This window comes from Lagenorhynchus albirostris, chromosome 15, assembly GCF_949774975.1.
Source record: "Lagenorhynchus albirostris chromosome 15, mLagAlb1.1, whole genome shotgun sequence".
NCBI classification, from domain to species: Eukaryota; Metazoa; Chordata; class Mammalia; order Artiodactyla; family Delphinidae; genus Lagenorhynchus; species Lagenorhynchus albirostris.
The window spans coordinates 39,111,252-39,126,666 of NC_083109.1; the positions used below are offsets into that span (position 1 = coordinate 39,111,252).

General features: G+C 42.6%; 1 protein-coding gene across 1 annotated transcript; it reads right to left on the minus strand.

Annotated features, from left to right (window-relative positions):
- Nucleotides 1–3,890: 3,890 nt before the first annotated feature.
- On the minus strand, nt 3,891–4,994 carry LOC132505284 (pre-mRNA-splicing regulator WTAP-like). Its single transcript, XM_060123285.1, has 2 exons — nt 4,520–4,994; nt 3,891–4,297 (listed from the first exon to the last, which is right to left on the minus strand). Exons 1-2 carry the CDS (start codon nt 4,966–4,968, stop codon nt 4,132–4,134), a joined length of 615 nt encoding a protein of 204 aa, XP_059979268.1. The 5' UTR covers nt 4,969–4,994; the 3' UTR covers nt 3,891–4,131.
- Nucleotides 4,995–15,415: the final 10,421 nt, after the last annotated feature.

The following is a 15,415-nucleotide window of genomic DNA, read 5'->3' on the forward strand; positions in this document are numbered from 1 at the left end:
TTACCCAAAATGCTGTTCAGCATCTCACATCCTACCATCCTGAATTGGTTAACACGAAACAACACAGCAAGAACAGAAGCTATTTCTTCCTGACTGGGCCTAATCTAAAGGGTATTTTGTTGAATTCTGTTTCTCATCCACCTACCCAAATTCCCTTTGAACCTGCCTAGGAACAGGATGTAATGTGTGGAAATTGATCACTGTTAGCAGTTGCCTCAACAAACTCAACAACTCAGTAGAAGAGTGTTGGTACTGGCTCTTCCCGGACCTCAGTGTGGAGTCCTCAGCGTTGTCCCCAGAGGGGTTGGACAGGATTCTAGCCCCTGTGTGACTCAGGAGTGGTGACCTGTCTCCCTCCAGACTCACCGTGGCCACCATCATCATGGGGCTTTATCTGCCCCGTGTTTGGAAGGCTGTCCAGTTTTACAAACTTCCAGACTGAGCACTTCTATAATCTCAGCCCCAAAGGGAGCAGATACTGCACTTCACATTGGTGCATTAACCTATTTAAAATGTCAACAAGGATGGATTCTTTTATGAAACTAACACAGTATTGTAAATCAACTATGCTTCAGTTTTTAAATAAGGGATGGATTCCTTCAATGCTCATCTTTCTGAGCCTCTCAGCATTGAAAAACACTTTCCTGCATGGACCGCGCTTGCCTGTCTTCCGCGACGATGCAGCAAATGTCTCCGTGCCAGGTGGGCCACGCTGCAGTCCCCCAAAGTCAGCCAACAAGAGGCCTGTTGAGCCAGAGGGAAAACAATGTCCAAAAGCCTCCATGGAAAGCACACTGTATCTCACCCCTTTGGGGCATCTATGGGTCTAAGTTGGCTGAAACCTAAACGTGCATGGAAGTTGAATTCTCCCAGTGACACGGGGCAGTGCCGGCCAGCATCCCAAGGGTGTGTGCTTACCATACAGGCGACTATTACAATTTTGTGACAGGAAATGGGCTGGTCAGATCAGTCTCTGAGTGAGTTTGTCACCGTGAGCGCAAAATGTTGCCTGTGGAAAGTGGAAGGAAGGCTCCCTGTCTTCGAAAGAATCTCTGCCTGACGGCAGGAGACATGTGCTTGCTGGAGGCTGTCTTCTTGATGACACCCCGGTCCCAGACAGTGACCAGCATTTACTTGTTGCAGGTGGCTTTCCCATTAGTGTTAAAGGCAAAGAATTTGCAATGGTGTGTAAAACCCTCAAGGACCGGCCCCACCCCTTAACTGTCTCCTAATCCAAGGCCTTCCTCACTTGTTTTGGTCACTTAGCCTTCTGACTACCCCAAAACTGAGTGGTTGAAGGTGACAAAAATCATTCATTTTGCTCATAACCCTGGGGTTATGTGAGAAGGCTCAGTGCTGCTGTACACGGTGTCAGTTGACTGGGCTCAACCCTGGGGGCTGGAGCACGTGCTTCTGCTTCTCATGTGGCTGTGCAGTCAGCTGGAAGCTCAGCCTCTGTCCCTCTCCTTGCGGGCCTCTGTGTGGCCTGGGCTTCCTCACAGCATGGCGGCTGGTCCCAAAGGTAAACATCCCAAGAAAGAGAGCGGAGAAGAAGCTGTTCTGCCTTTTATGACCAAGGCTGGAGGTCACCTAGCATCTCTTCTGTCATACTTGCCATACACTACAAGTCAGGGCAACCACAAGGTCCTGCTTAGGCTCAAGGGGAGGAGACATAGACTCTTGATAGAGGGCAGGGATGGCAAGGCTCTGGAAGGTCGTGGGGGAGGGGAATATTGTGGTGGCCATCTTTGGAATATAAAAGCTGGGCTGTTTCTGTATCACACCGGGCATGTTCCCTCTCAGGGCTTGGCGTTCACGTTCTGTTTGTAATGCTCTTCCCTTGGTTATGCATGTGTCTCACTTCCTCAACACCTTGGGTTCTTGACCCAAATATTTTCTTCTGCAAAATGAAAACCCATACCCTAATCCCTTCCCTGCTTCCTTTTTCTCAATAGAACTTGACACCATTTACATACTGTATGTTTTACTTATTTATTCTGTTTTTTACTATTCCTGTCCTTAAATTGTAAGCTTCCATTAAGGGAAGGATTTCTGTCTGTTTTATTCATTGCTTTTTTTCCAAAACTGAAAGAGTGCCCAGCACATAGTATAGACTCAATAAATATTTGAGTAAATTAATGAGCAACTCCCCTTATAAAACATAAGACATGGCAGTGATTATTCTTATTTCCTTTGGTCCTTAGGTCTCAAGGGCAGTGCCAAGAATATAGACCCTTTATGATAATTTAATTAGTGAACAAGTTAAATAAACATAATGGTTTAAAACTGTTTCTTGATTTGAAAAAATCAACAATAAACCAGCAGCCTCCAAACACAGTCCCTTATTCCCCCTTCTCATCTATAAAGTAACGGTGCCACCCAGTATGGATATTAAATTCTGCTCTAACAGTGCTGCTTCTGCCTCCAATGAGAGCCGGGGAGTTATCAGAACAGAAAAAGGAGAAATCGTGGGGGATGCCCAAGAGAACAGACACGGCTCTGACAGTGAACCTCTGGGTACCTGCCTGATCGTTCCTCTCTTGTTTGTTATCTGAAGGGGTTGACCTGTAGGTCAAGTCGGGAGGAAGGTGGCTTTCCCCCAATGTGGTTCAGTGTTCACAATTCAGATAATAGATATCTTAGAAAATGGGAAGAAAGCAGGAAGACAGTTACTTCACATGTTATCAGGTAGTCGACTGGGCACTTGACTGGGCACTTTTGCTGTCCGCGAGGAACGACCTCTCTTGTTTCACTGCCTTGTGCTTGTTGACACATTCTCCAGAGGTGTTTGGAATAAAATAGTGGCATTTCAAAATGGATTAATAAAGGATGCTCTAAATTGGATATACTCTTGAATTTTGCTGAAATATTATTCACTAAAGAATACAAGTTGGTATCAGGCTGGAATGCCCTGCACCCCATCATCAGGTGTATTATTCCTGAAGTTCAAAAGAAGGCTGCTCTGAGATGTGCCGATGATGACATTTCAATGGATGTTGCATTTGGCATTTTTCTTTCCCTGACAAAGTAAAGAGAAGCAAGAACCGTGGCCCCAAAGAGCTCCAACTTGGTGGACAGGATGGTGACAGTGACCTAGATGTGTCACCTGAATCACACAGGGTCCCTGTCACTCCCTCGTGCATCAGGACCCTGAATCTGGGACTATCTAGGAAAAAGGCAGAGGGTGGCCTGTTCTCTTTGTTTGGGAGTGTATGAGGCAAAGGGCATCCCCGGACCTGCCAGGGTTGCTTCCTCCTAAAGCAGAGGTCACAAGAATGAAAGGATCAAACATGCTTTGAGCTCCTTCTGTGACAAGGTATGGAGAATATAAACTATTAATGTAATTTATGGACAGGAGCACTTTGCATATAAATGAAGCAACCAATGGCCCTTTTGATTGGCATTTATGTCTCCTTTTATAGAGATCACATAGAGTAGTGTTATAATTCTTGAGAGTGTTTTTTTTTTTTCAAGGCACATTTAATTTAATATCAAGAGTGCAATACAAAAGGCCCAAATACAATGAAGGAACACATTCCCCCATTAACACCAATGACAATGCTCTTTCAACATGTGCCTGTTGAATGGAATGGGGATTTAATAAATTTCACTACTGAAAAAAATAACGCAGTGAGTCTCATCACAGCTAATATCCTTATACAATCTAGTTGTGAAATGAATGTTTATAATGCTTCAAACAGTTTAGACCTGAAGTTTGATACCACACCTTCATTATTTGTACAGTCCTCAATAAGATTATCTACAGTATTAGCAACCATTCAAAGAACAAACCATTGAGTAAAACCACATTGATTTAAGGCTCAATCAAGTAATGTGGAGCCCCAAACTAAATGGTTAAATATATGAACTTCTTGTACTGACATCTATTATTTGATTCTCTCATGACTATTAAGTTGGTTCTTAGAAAATAAACCCTTTAAAGGCAAAATTCACCTCATTTGAGTTTGACCCAGAAGTTCAACAACAATCACGAAGTCCACAGTCTTATTGGCAAAACTGATATACAGTGTCTCTAAGTCACTATGCTCAAGGTTAAGAGCGATGCATATTCCATCTTTACATTTACTGGAATTTTACATGTTCAGTTCATGATTTTAAATCTCTAGGTTTTCATTCCTCCAGACTGTCTGAAGACACAGTGTGCCACAGACTTAAGACTTCTGTTTCTCCCTCTATTTTCTTCAAACAGAAACACTTCTCAAGTGTCTCCATGTCCCAGAAGGGGAATTTTTCGGAGGTGGCCACTTCTTCGGAATAGTCCAACGCCATCAGGCCTCTGAAGCAAGGGGAGGGGGAAGAGAAAAAAGCTGAAACACAAGGTTCATCTGGTAAGTTTTACATTAACCATTACAAGCTGGATAGTATAAGAATGTGGCCCTTTGGCTCAAAAAGTCTGAGTCTTGGTGTGGAAACGAGTACTTGGCTGTCCCACCACAGCTTTCTCGCAGTGGGACTGTCAGGGAAGTCTTGACTGGACTGGGGAGTATGACTTGTTTACCTATCAGGCGTAAACTTCCAGGCACTCAGTTCATTTGGGGCTTGTTCCAGTTTGTCTTTAGTCTGTTCCAGTTCACCTTTCATTTTTAGGAAAAACAAGTTGATTGCTGGGTCTACCATTGCTGATCTCAGCTGGGCAATGCTAGGCTGCTGGACTTGCTTGAGGTACTGGATTTGAGTAGTACACTCTTGCATCTCTTGCTCCTTGGTCGCTAGTTGCATTACAATGTTTTCCCTGCGTGCAGACTCTTGCTGTTGTTGCTTTAGTTTTTCTTCAGATTCCCTTAAGCCAGTTACATCATTAGAGTTAAGATCTGTGTACTTGCCCTCCAAAGCTTGTACATACGCTTCATATTGTTTCCACCTGAGAATGAATTCATCTCGTGCCATAACTTTGAAGTCTGTTTCACTCAGTCGAACCTTTTTAGGAAGAGGTTCCTCGTTGGTCATCTTGAATCCTCTCCTGACGGAGGCCGCGCCGGTGCCTCCCAGTCACGTAGGCTGACCCCGCACTACCCGCTCGCTGCCCAGGCCGCCTGGCCCCGCTGCCGCCGGCGCCCGCGCTCCTCCTCCCGCAACAGCCCCGGCTCTCCCATTTATTTGCGGGTCTCGCTGCCACAAAATGGCGCTGAGGCTCTTGACAGTTTTGATTGTAAAATATATGGGGCTTTAAGCTCCCTGGAAGAAAGCAAAGATGATTAATATTAATAATGGACAACTAAGTACACAGCAGACATGAGTAATATGTTTTGTATTTATATCGCTATTGTTTTTGACTCACTGGGAAACACTATATGCTTTATTGTCAGGAATGCAGTTATGATAAGACACTCTATTGTCTAGGTCACACAGAAGAAGACATTCAAGCTAATCCCTAAATCCTATTAATTTATTTACTCACATTACAGAAAAAACAGTAGCCATTTGACTCTACCATTCAAACTAATGTATTCAAAGCAATGTGCCTGATTAAAGACATAGATCAAAATTCAAAGAACTTCATGCAAATGCAGTTAGTCCCAGAATCGTTTGGAAGTGTCCAGGAAGGCTGTGGATCTCAAAAGAAAAATAAATAAGAGACTGAGCAAATCAAAGCATATTTATATCACAGTGATGAGTGTATTTTGTGCTTTTTCTTTTGTTTTTTTTTTTTTTGTTTTTCCTTCTATGTGCAGGAGGCTGAGTGAGGCAACTCTGGGCTCTGTCAGTAAAAATACAGTTCTAATAAGAGTGTGTATTGTTATGGAGAAAATTATTTCAATAGAAAATGCACATCTCCTAGATTATATCTAGTTCTCGGAAAATTGCAAAATGTTTTACCACCTCTATTTCCCACTTCCTCCTCCCTTCCTGTGACTCTATCCATGGCCACGGGGGAAAAAGTAGAAGCAGAAAACAAGGAAGAATGGACATTGTGGTCCCCTCAATTTAAGGTGTGCCTTTGAGTCAAAATAGAACAAATCAATAAGTAAATGTTACGTGTGTCAAGTCTTCATTCAAAAGGCATTTGGAATGTTTTAAGACAAATATATTAGAAAAAAGGTGAAAATGAAGTGGAATAGAAGTAACAGTTTGTATACTCTGTGGAAAAATACACTGTGGAAAATATGCCCCCCTCCCAAATAAGTAAATGAACAGTATGTTGAATTCTGAGAAGTCCTAGTCATTTGTTAGAGGTAGGACTTAAACTTGGATCTGATTTTTTTTAAACCAAAGAGAAGAAAAACACATGGCCAGCTACCTAGTTTACATAAGCAGAACTACTCTTTTCAGAAAAATATACCTGGTTCATTTTCTAAGACTTGAGAGGAGCTGTTGTTTTGATTTTACTTTGTATTTTTTTGTTGTTTTGTTTTACTTTCTCCATGGGCTTTTAACATCAGATTCTGATGATAGAGACAGAAATAAATTCTTCCATCCTATCCCCTTTACAATTTGCTGTGGTTTGGGAGGCTCATCTCATACGAGGAGATGTTATGGTTCCCCACTGCACATTCACCTCTGACGTCCTATACCTTATTTTTAGTGATGTGCCCATTAGCCTTTGCTGCGTAAATAAGCTGTTCCAAAACTTAGCAGCTTACACCAACATTTATTTGCTCACAATTTTGTGGGTTGGCAATTTGGGCTGGGCTAGACTGGGCCATTCTTCAGCCTGTCTTGCCTAAGTTCCCACTCATGCAGCAGCTGCCCCTGGCTGCTGGTTGGGCAGGATGACCTCACTCACATATCTGGAGGTTGGTGGGCCGAAGGCTCAGGTGCTATGTTTTTCTCTCATTTGGCCTCTCCAGGAAGCTAGCTTGAGCTCATTCAAACTGCTCTCTCTGAGTTCCAAGAACAGCAGAGAAAGAGCAGGCCTCAATATGCAAGCTCTTTTCAAGCCTCTCTTTGCATTATATTTGCTTAGGTCCCATTGGCCAAAACAAGTCACATGACCAAGCCCAGATTCAAGGGGTGGAGAAATAGACTTCTCTTTTAAGGGTAGGACCTGCAATGAATTTATGGCCATTTTTTTGCATTCTACAATGCAAGTTTATTGCTGCCGATGAAGGGAAGGGACCGCCATACCCTTGTTTATACTGTAGCTTGAAGAAAAGAACTATAGCTTCTACTCTCTGCATAAAATCCTATGTCCTAGAAGGAGTTCAACTGTGGGGCTTGTGAGATGCTCTTTTAGAAACAGAGGAATTCACTTCTCTAGTCGCTGTGGCAGGGAATGGGAAACCACATGATCTAAGAGGTGTGGGAGAGTAAGGAGAGATAGAAAAGACACAGGTGAACATTGTGTGTGTGAGAAGGTTGTTTTACATCCATGTGGGGTGAGAGATGAATAAACCTGTCTTTCGGTGTTAACCAGTTTTTTTTTGTTCTTTGTTTTTTGGAGAGCAAAGGAGAATTACTGAACAATTTCAGACTTTTATAAGTCCTTTTTCCTAATCCACACCAGGTGGTGGAGTAAGATAGAGTCAAAAAGATTATCACGAAGCATTCTTTCTTCGGCAGGACCTTTCAGGGTGCCTTGTTTTATTTCTGACAGTTTCTCAGAGGCGTCTCCAATGTTCTCACAATCACAATCCTCTTAGTGACCATGTGGTGTCTGCCATATTCCCTGCTTCAGTTCCCTGCAGGGATGTCAGCTGCCGAGGCCTCTGATGCTGCCAAACGGCCTTTGAAGATTCTGAGTATACTCCGGTGCTGATGCAGGCTTTGTCTCCCACCTGTAATGAAAGTGCTAGCATCAGCATCGTTGGGTTGGCAGGTGCCCCCTTGTGTTCTTAATAAAGCGCTTCCTACAATAGCCACCTATAGATTTGCTGATTCTTATATTTGGTTTATTTGGTTCCTTGACTCAGTTAGATGAGTTCTCCTGTAGTATTTGTTTCGTTTCTCATGCAAATAGAGCTGTGATGGACCTGCTCACAGGTCCTTCATATAAACCTTGTATCAATTACCTATGGCCGTGAGATTCTATGTAACAACCAACCACAAAACCTCAGCTTTGGGTCACCTGAGTGGCTATGGCTTGGTGTATGATGATAATCTACCTGTGCTCCGCTGTGGGTAGTCAGGTGGCTTTGTTGAGCTTGGTCATGCCCTTTAACATATCTGGGGGGGGGAGCTTAGATTGAGGGATGTGGCCCCACTCCATGTCATTTCCTCCACAGCAGGCGAGCTCAGGTTTGTTCTTATGCCAGTGGCAGGGCTCCAAGAGAGGGCACATGCTCACAGCCTCATGAAGCTGAGGCTCAGAGTCTCCACCATGTTACCTCTCCTGTTCAAAGCAAGTCACCAAGCCCCTAGGATTCAAGGATGGGGAAACAGACTTTATCTTCTTGATGGGAGGAGCTGAAAAGTCACATCACAAGGGATATGGATTTGGGAAGGGCAGAGAATTGGAGCCATCTTTGCAAACAATCTAACACATCTGAAAACCTCTGAGTCTTGGGTGAGCACAGGTTGGCAACCCAGACAACTTCAAATGCATGTTAGAAAGATTAATTTGGTAATCCTTCTAGAAGGTGGTAGATAAACTGATTTGGGTAATGGGAGGGGAGGTTGGTGTAACCAGCAAATGGCTTTGCTTTAATACAGTAGGGTCTAGAACAGGGATAGCAATCAGGCTGCACACCGTGTGACCCATTTGTCATAAATGCCTTCAGTGAGGAGTTGAGGAGAATTATGTGGCCACTTTCCTGGTGAACAGAAAACCGAGGCCTGATGGATTGGCCATGGTCATTGAAGGGGGGAGTGACAGCACAATCCCAGGTATTTGCCATTTTTGTCCTATCAAGGGCAGTGGCAGTGAGGTTAAAGAGCCTTATGAAATTAACAAGGAGGTAGAATTATAATGTATTAATGATCAAGTGTAAAGGAGGAAAACTATTATTCTAGGATAATCCTAACTTTTGGATTCAGGTCCTATTGAATGATAATGTCATTTCTTGAAGTGGGTCATAGTATACAAGGAGTAGACTTGATTCAGTATTGTATAGGTCAGTCCTGTACCCTATCGTCTAAGGAGCACATATTTTTTTGTCACCTGTTGGTGTACAACAAACCAGCCAAAAGCTTCGAAGTCGTGATGGTTAATTTTATGTGTCAGCTCGACTGGGTCATGGGGTGCCTAGGTATTTGGTCAAATGTTATTCTGAGTGTTTCTGTGAGGATGTTTTGTTTTTATTAGCAGACTGAGTAAAGCAAATTGCCCTCCCTGATGTGTGTGGGCCTCATCCCATCAGTTGAAAACCTGAATAGAACAAAAAGGCTGACTTTCCCTGAGTCACAGGGAATTCCTTCTGCTTAACTGCCGGGGAACTGTGACATTGGCTTTTTCTTGCCTTTGGACTCAAATGGAAACATTGATCTTTCTGGGTCTTGAGTTTCCTGGCCTTTGGACTGGAACTACACTGTCAGTACTCCTGGTTTTCAGGCCATTGGACCCAGAATGGAACTACCCCATCATCCCTCCTGGGTCTGCAGCTGGCCGACTCACCTTGTAAATCTTGGGACTTGTCAGTTTCCATAACTGCATGAGCTAATTTCTTATGATAAATAAATAAATTAGTAATCAAATAAATAAATATTTTATACATACATGCATATCCTGTTGGTGGTTCTTCTTGTCTGGAGAACCCTGTCTAACAATGCAGAAGCTTAAAACAACAACCATTTTACTTCTCAGGATTCTGTAGGTGAGACATTTGGACAGGATGGAGTGGGGATGCTGGGTGACATCTGGGGCCTCTAGCCTTCTCCCCCTGACCTCTCCCTCTACCTGCTCTCATAACAAAGAAGTCTAGTCTGAGCTACTTTAGAATTTGGAAGATGCCTCCCAGGAGTGAGCATTCTAAGAGGACAAGTTCTTCTTAAGGCTCTGTTTCCACCATGTTTGATAACGTCCCATTGGCCAAAGAAAGTCCAATGGCCAAACCCAGGGTCAGTGTGAGAGGGGTCTACACTAGGGCATGGGTGCCTGGAGATGTAGTTTGTTGGGGCCACCAAAGTTAAAGTCTGTCACTGTGGGGAGGTTTGATGCCCCATCTTGGGTGTGTTGGCTCTGATGTGTCTATGTGATGTCAAAGTAGGGAGAGTCAGGTGACAATATGGGTCTGAGGCTAAGAAAAGATAATTTCTTATTAATGGATAGAGACATTTGGAAATCATGAATACATAGGGGTATATGAAAATATTCCACAATCAGTACAACATGGACATCAACCAGTCAGAACAGATTCTGGCTATAGGCTTGAAGCAGGGTGTCAGGGGTCACCTGTTACGCCAGGCATTTTCCCTTTAGTTATTGGATCATTGGGAGGTGTCAGGAGTACCAGGAGAGGAAGCAGGACAGTCAGGGTAGTGGGAGGGCACGAGGCACCGACTATTTACCAATTGGCAGGAAATATTGCAATACTTCGGTAACTGGTCTGAGTATACAAATGACAGACCCTGTATACAAACGACAGCTGAAGCCAGGGACAGTGTGGTTAACATTGCATTGGGATAGGGCATAAGGTTAACCTGTATGATTGACCTATATTTATCCACTTCTGGTTACAAAGAACATAATTTTGTATGTCAACCTAATCCAAAATGAGACAAAACTAGGTCTAAAGTGGACCCAAAAATTTAATTAACAGGCAGTTGAGCCCCCAAAGGAAATCGAAAAGAGTGACTCTGTGGAAGCCAAAGGAGGAGCACAGGAGAGGGAGAGAAGGGGTAAAAGTCTTGAAGACTATGTAGTAAAGTTCAGGTGAGAGAAGAATGTGTGTATTTATTTAAAATTATTTTTATTTTTTAAATTATTTTTTCTTTTTATTGAATGAAACACTCTTTAAATTCTAGAGTGCTTTACAGTTTTCAGAAGTTTCACACACATTATATGATTTCATATAATCCCATAATAACCCTTTTTCTTTTTCCCCTACCCTACATTGCCTCTCCCCTCTTCCCTCTCCCCACTGGTAACCACTAGTTTGTTCTCTATATCTGTGAGCCTGCTTCTTTTTGTTTTATTTACTAGTTTGTTGTACTTTTTAGATTCCACATATAAGTGATACGATACAGTATTTATCTTTCTCTGACTTATTTCACTTAGCATAATGCCCTCCAAGTTCATCCATGTTGCTGCAGATGGCAAAATTTCATTCTTTTTTATGGCTTAATAGTATTCCATTGTGTGTGTGTGAGTATGCCACACCTTTTTTATCCATTCATCTGTTAATGGGCACTTAGGTTGCTTTTATACCTTGGCATTTGTAAATAATGCTGCTATGAACATTGGGGGTGCATGTATCTTTTTGAATTAGTGTTGGTTTTTTTGGATATATACCCAAGTGGAACTGCTGGGTCATAGGGTAGTTCCATTTTTAGTTTTTTGAGAAACCACTATACTGTTTTCCACAGCAGCTGCACCCATTTATGTTCCCACTATGTACAAGTGTTCCCTTTTCTCCACATCCTCGCCTGTTATTTGTGTTCTCCTTGAGCATGGTGATTCTGACAGGTGTGAGGTGATATCTCATTGTGGTTTTGATTGCATTTCCCTGTTAGCAATGTTGAGCATCTTTTAGTGTATCTGTTGGCCACCTGAGGAGGTGCATTTGGTAATTAGGAGGCCGTTGGTGACGTTGGTGAGTTCAGCTATAGGGAAATGATCAGGGCAGGTCATGTTTCAGAGGCTTATGAAGCATGTGGGAAGTGAGAACTTGACAAAGGTGAGTTTAGAATAATGTTTCCAGAAGCTTTGTGTAATAATGAGGGGGAAAAAGGGGTAATTGATTGGGAAGTAGGGTTGGGGAAGATTGCATTTTTTAAGATGAGAAAGAGTTGCCCATATTTATATGAAGAATGGAAAGATAACATTTAAAGATCCTTCAACTTGATGTTGTAAACTAATCTGTTAAAAAGGTAAGATGTTGAGTGGAAAGAGCAAAGTCCTGGGATCACGAGCCTGGGGCCCTTATTCCAGTGTTTCTAGTCTTGAGGGCCAGTTTGGCCACTTCATAACAAATCTTTCTTTGTAAACAGTGGTTCTCATCTTGATTGCACAGTAGGATGACCTGTGGGAGCTTTTAAAATGCTCCACGCCCAAATCTCACACAGACAGTTACATCAGAATCTATGGGATGTACCCAGGCTTCAATATGTTTTAAAGTTCCTAGGTTATTCCATGTATGTTCAAGATTGAGAACCACCACTGCTTTAGAATGTTAGTTATTTATCTCCTATTCCCTCAGCTTTGGTGTTTTAGTCAACAAAGTCCCGCTCAACATTTATCACCCTCAGTACCAGCGGTTCCCATGACAATAGAGGCCATTGCAGACCTTCCCTCGGCGCAGTGATTCTCAATCCAAGCTGCATGGTAGAATCTCCTAGGCTACTCACAATATAGTGGTGCCTGGGCCTCACTCCAGAGACTTTGATGTAATTGATCTGGGTTGGTTTATGGGTTGAGTTTTGTCTCCCCAAGCAGATATGTTGAAGTCCTAATCCGTAGTACCTCTGAAGGTGACCTTATTTGGAAATGGCATCTTTAAAGAGGTAATCAAGTTAAACTAAGGTCTTCAGGGTGGGCCCTAATTTAATATGATTAGTGTCTTTATAAAAAGGAGAAATTTGAATACAGAGGAGACATGCAGGAGGGAAGATTATGTGAAGAGACATAAAGAGATCACCATGGTAAGATTCGATTGGAGTTATGCAGCCACAAGGAACATCTGGGGCTACCAGAAGCTGGGAGAGGTAAGGAGGGATCCTTTCCCTACAGGTTTCAGAGAGGGAACCTAGATTTCAGACTTCTAGTCTCTGGAACTGTAAGACAATAAATTTCTGTTATTCTCAGCCAACCAGTTTGTGATATTTTTATAGCAGCCCTAGGAAATTAATACAAACAGGCTTGGATATCGATAGTTTTTAAAGTGGCCCAGGTGATTCTCATGTGCCAGGATGCATTTATTGATTTTTGTAACTATTAAACAACTTAAATGTATAGCAGGTATAACCCAAGTAGAAAACAAAGTCAAAATGAGTTTAGGAGCCACGCAAACCTAATTATCACAAGTCTAATATTTAAAACTTAGTCACGTGCTGAGTAATTTTAATGCCTAGTAATATATTTCTTCTTAACTTACGGCTCTGTATTGTAAGAGAGGCATTTGCCGTCTTGCTCCTCCGCAGTTCCTTGCCTGGATACTTATTTTTAGCGTAATTTTTCACCTTGAGTGATGAGATTCTGGATTTCCACTTCACATGTGCTTTACAGGTCGCCTCCTGGTGTACTCTTTATTTTTCATGCCTAAGGGCACTGTCTAGCACCTTTCCCTGTTGGACTTTATCCTGTTCATTTATAATGTAACGTTTCTCCAATTTGTCAAAGCTACTTAGAATTCTGATCCTGCACTCCAACATTCTAATTCCTAGTACTAAAGGAGAGTCCCCAGGACAATTGAATTAAGAATTATATGAACTCCAGGAAGAATCAATTTGGAGAAGATCAGATAATGGAAGGGTTATTATGGGCTGCATTAAAGTGAAAAGATGTATAAAAGATAAATGGTTAGTGCATGAATTATACAAAGAGTTCCTTAAGCGAGATGGTAGGATCAGTCCTTGTCCAGACATCATGTGAGATTTGGAATCTTGCCGCTGTCCCTCAAAGTGTGCTCCACAGACCAGCAGCATTGACATCACCTGGGAGCTGGTTAGAAATGGAGCATCTCTGACTCCATCCCAGATCTAGTGAATCTGAATCTACATTTTCACAGGGTCTGTAGGTGAAGCGCATGCATCTTAAGTTTTGAGACACATGATGTAGACACGGCCACTACCTTGAAGAGCTCACCGAGTAATCTGGTTGAACTTGGTAGATCAGTGTTTCTCCAAGTGTGGTCTGGAGGCCCAGCTGTATTTGAGTGGCCTTCAACACTTGGGAAAAGACAGGATACATTTGGCCCCTTCACAGACCTCCTTAATTGGAATCTTTGGGGGTGGGACTCAGGAATTTACATTTTTTGATAAATCACCCAGGGGACACTGATGCACATTAAAGCTGGAGAATCTCTTCCCTAGAACAATAAACATTTATTTTGCTTGAATACACCAGAGGAATGTGACACCCGCCCCCCCCCCCCACCTTCCCTTAGTAACAGTGGTTCGTAAGAGCAGCGTTATGGGGGTGGCAGCTGCAATCTCCTAGACCAGGATCATTCAAAGGACGGTCCATTGGTCAATCAATAGCATGGCCGTCTCCTGGGAGCTTGTTAGAAATGCAGAACTTCAGACTTCACCCGTATCTCCTGTTATGGGATGAATTGACTTCCCCCATAATTCATATGTTGAAGTTCTAATCTCCAGAACTTCAGAGTATAATCATATTTGAAAGTAAGGAATTTAAAGAAGTAATTAAGTCTGGTTGTCTGAGATCTGCAGACATCTTCAGACCAACATTTAGTAGCAGCTAGTAGATTCGACAGGACATTATTCCCTTAATGAGTTGTAGATCAGGGAAAAAAATATTTATTTATTCAGGAGCCTCTGTTTGGCTTATATCAGTAAACTTTAGTAAATGAAGCTCATTTAGCACTTCATAAGTATGTTTGAACTTGACTCTATCTTTCTGGCTCACAGCAGGCCTCTAAGTTTAGTCAACACCTTCCTGTAGACGCTCCTTTGATCTGTTCATAAACTGTTCTCGCCTGCTGGGTCCTGACACACGTGTCCATATAAGCACACATATGCACATGTAACCATCAGCAAGGAAAAAAATTAAACAAAGGTGAGTCACAGAAAGACTCCAAAATGGCACGTGTATCTTAAAATACCTTTACAGATGTGCTCGTTGTTGAGAAACTGCTTTGCGCAAACTTAAATCCAGCCTGATTTTTTTTTTTTTTTTGGTTACAATATAATTAGGCTCTGAGTCAGCTTTGAATCTTATGTTAATGAGACCCCCTAGAGTCTTGCCTCATACCTTCAAATTAGAGATTGATCTATAATTAATATGGCTTATAATGCCAGTGTCTGAGACAAAAGAGATCATTGGGCGGCTGGGGAGGGATAGGAGAGAGGTGTACCACATACCAAGCTGGCTCCTGGTGACAGAAGAAGGTGTCTCTGGGTAGTATTTCTGCTGGCTCAAGCTCTTCTGATGAGGAAAGCAGCTAAACTGCCCCTCTGAGGTCTTAGGAAGGGACATGGGTGCTGCAACTAGCTTCCACCCTTAGCAAAACATTCCTGCTCAGAGAGACCCTGGTCGGCCCCTGCATGAGTTTTCCAATCTTACAATGAACTGCCTTTGAATTCTGAAAAAAAGCACCAGGACGAGGAGTCATTGTTTTTGTTTTTTTCCAGCTATTTTTGGAGCCAATGTGACCTCCCTACACTGTAGTTTTACAGCCTT

Coding starts and splice junctions, on each gene's coding strand:
- LOC132505284 (XM_060123285.1), bottom strand. CDS start 4,968: ATGACCAACGAGGAACCTCTTCCTAAAAAGGTTCGACTGAGTGAAACA. Junction 4,298..4,519: donor TGGAAGTTTACGCCTGATAG/GTAAACAAGTCA, acceptor CCCTTGCTTCAG/AGGCCTGATGGCGTTGGACT.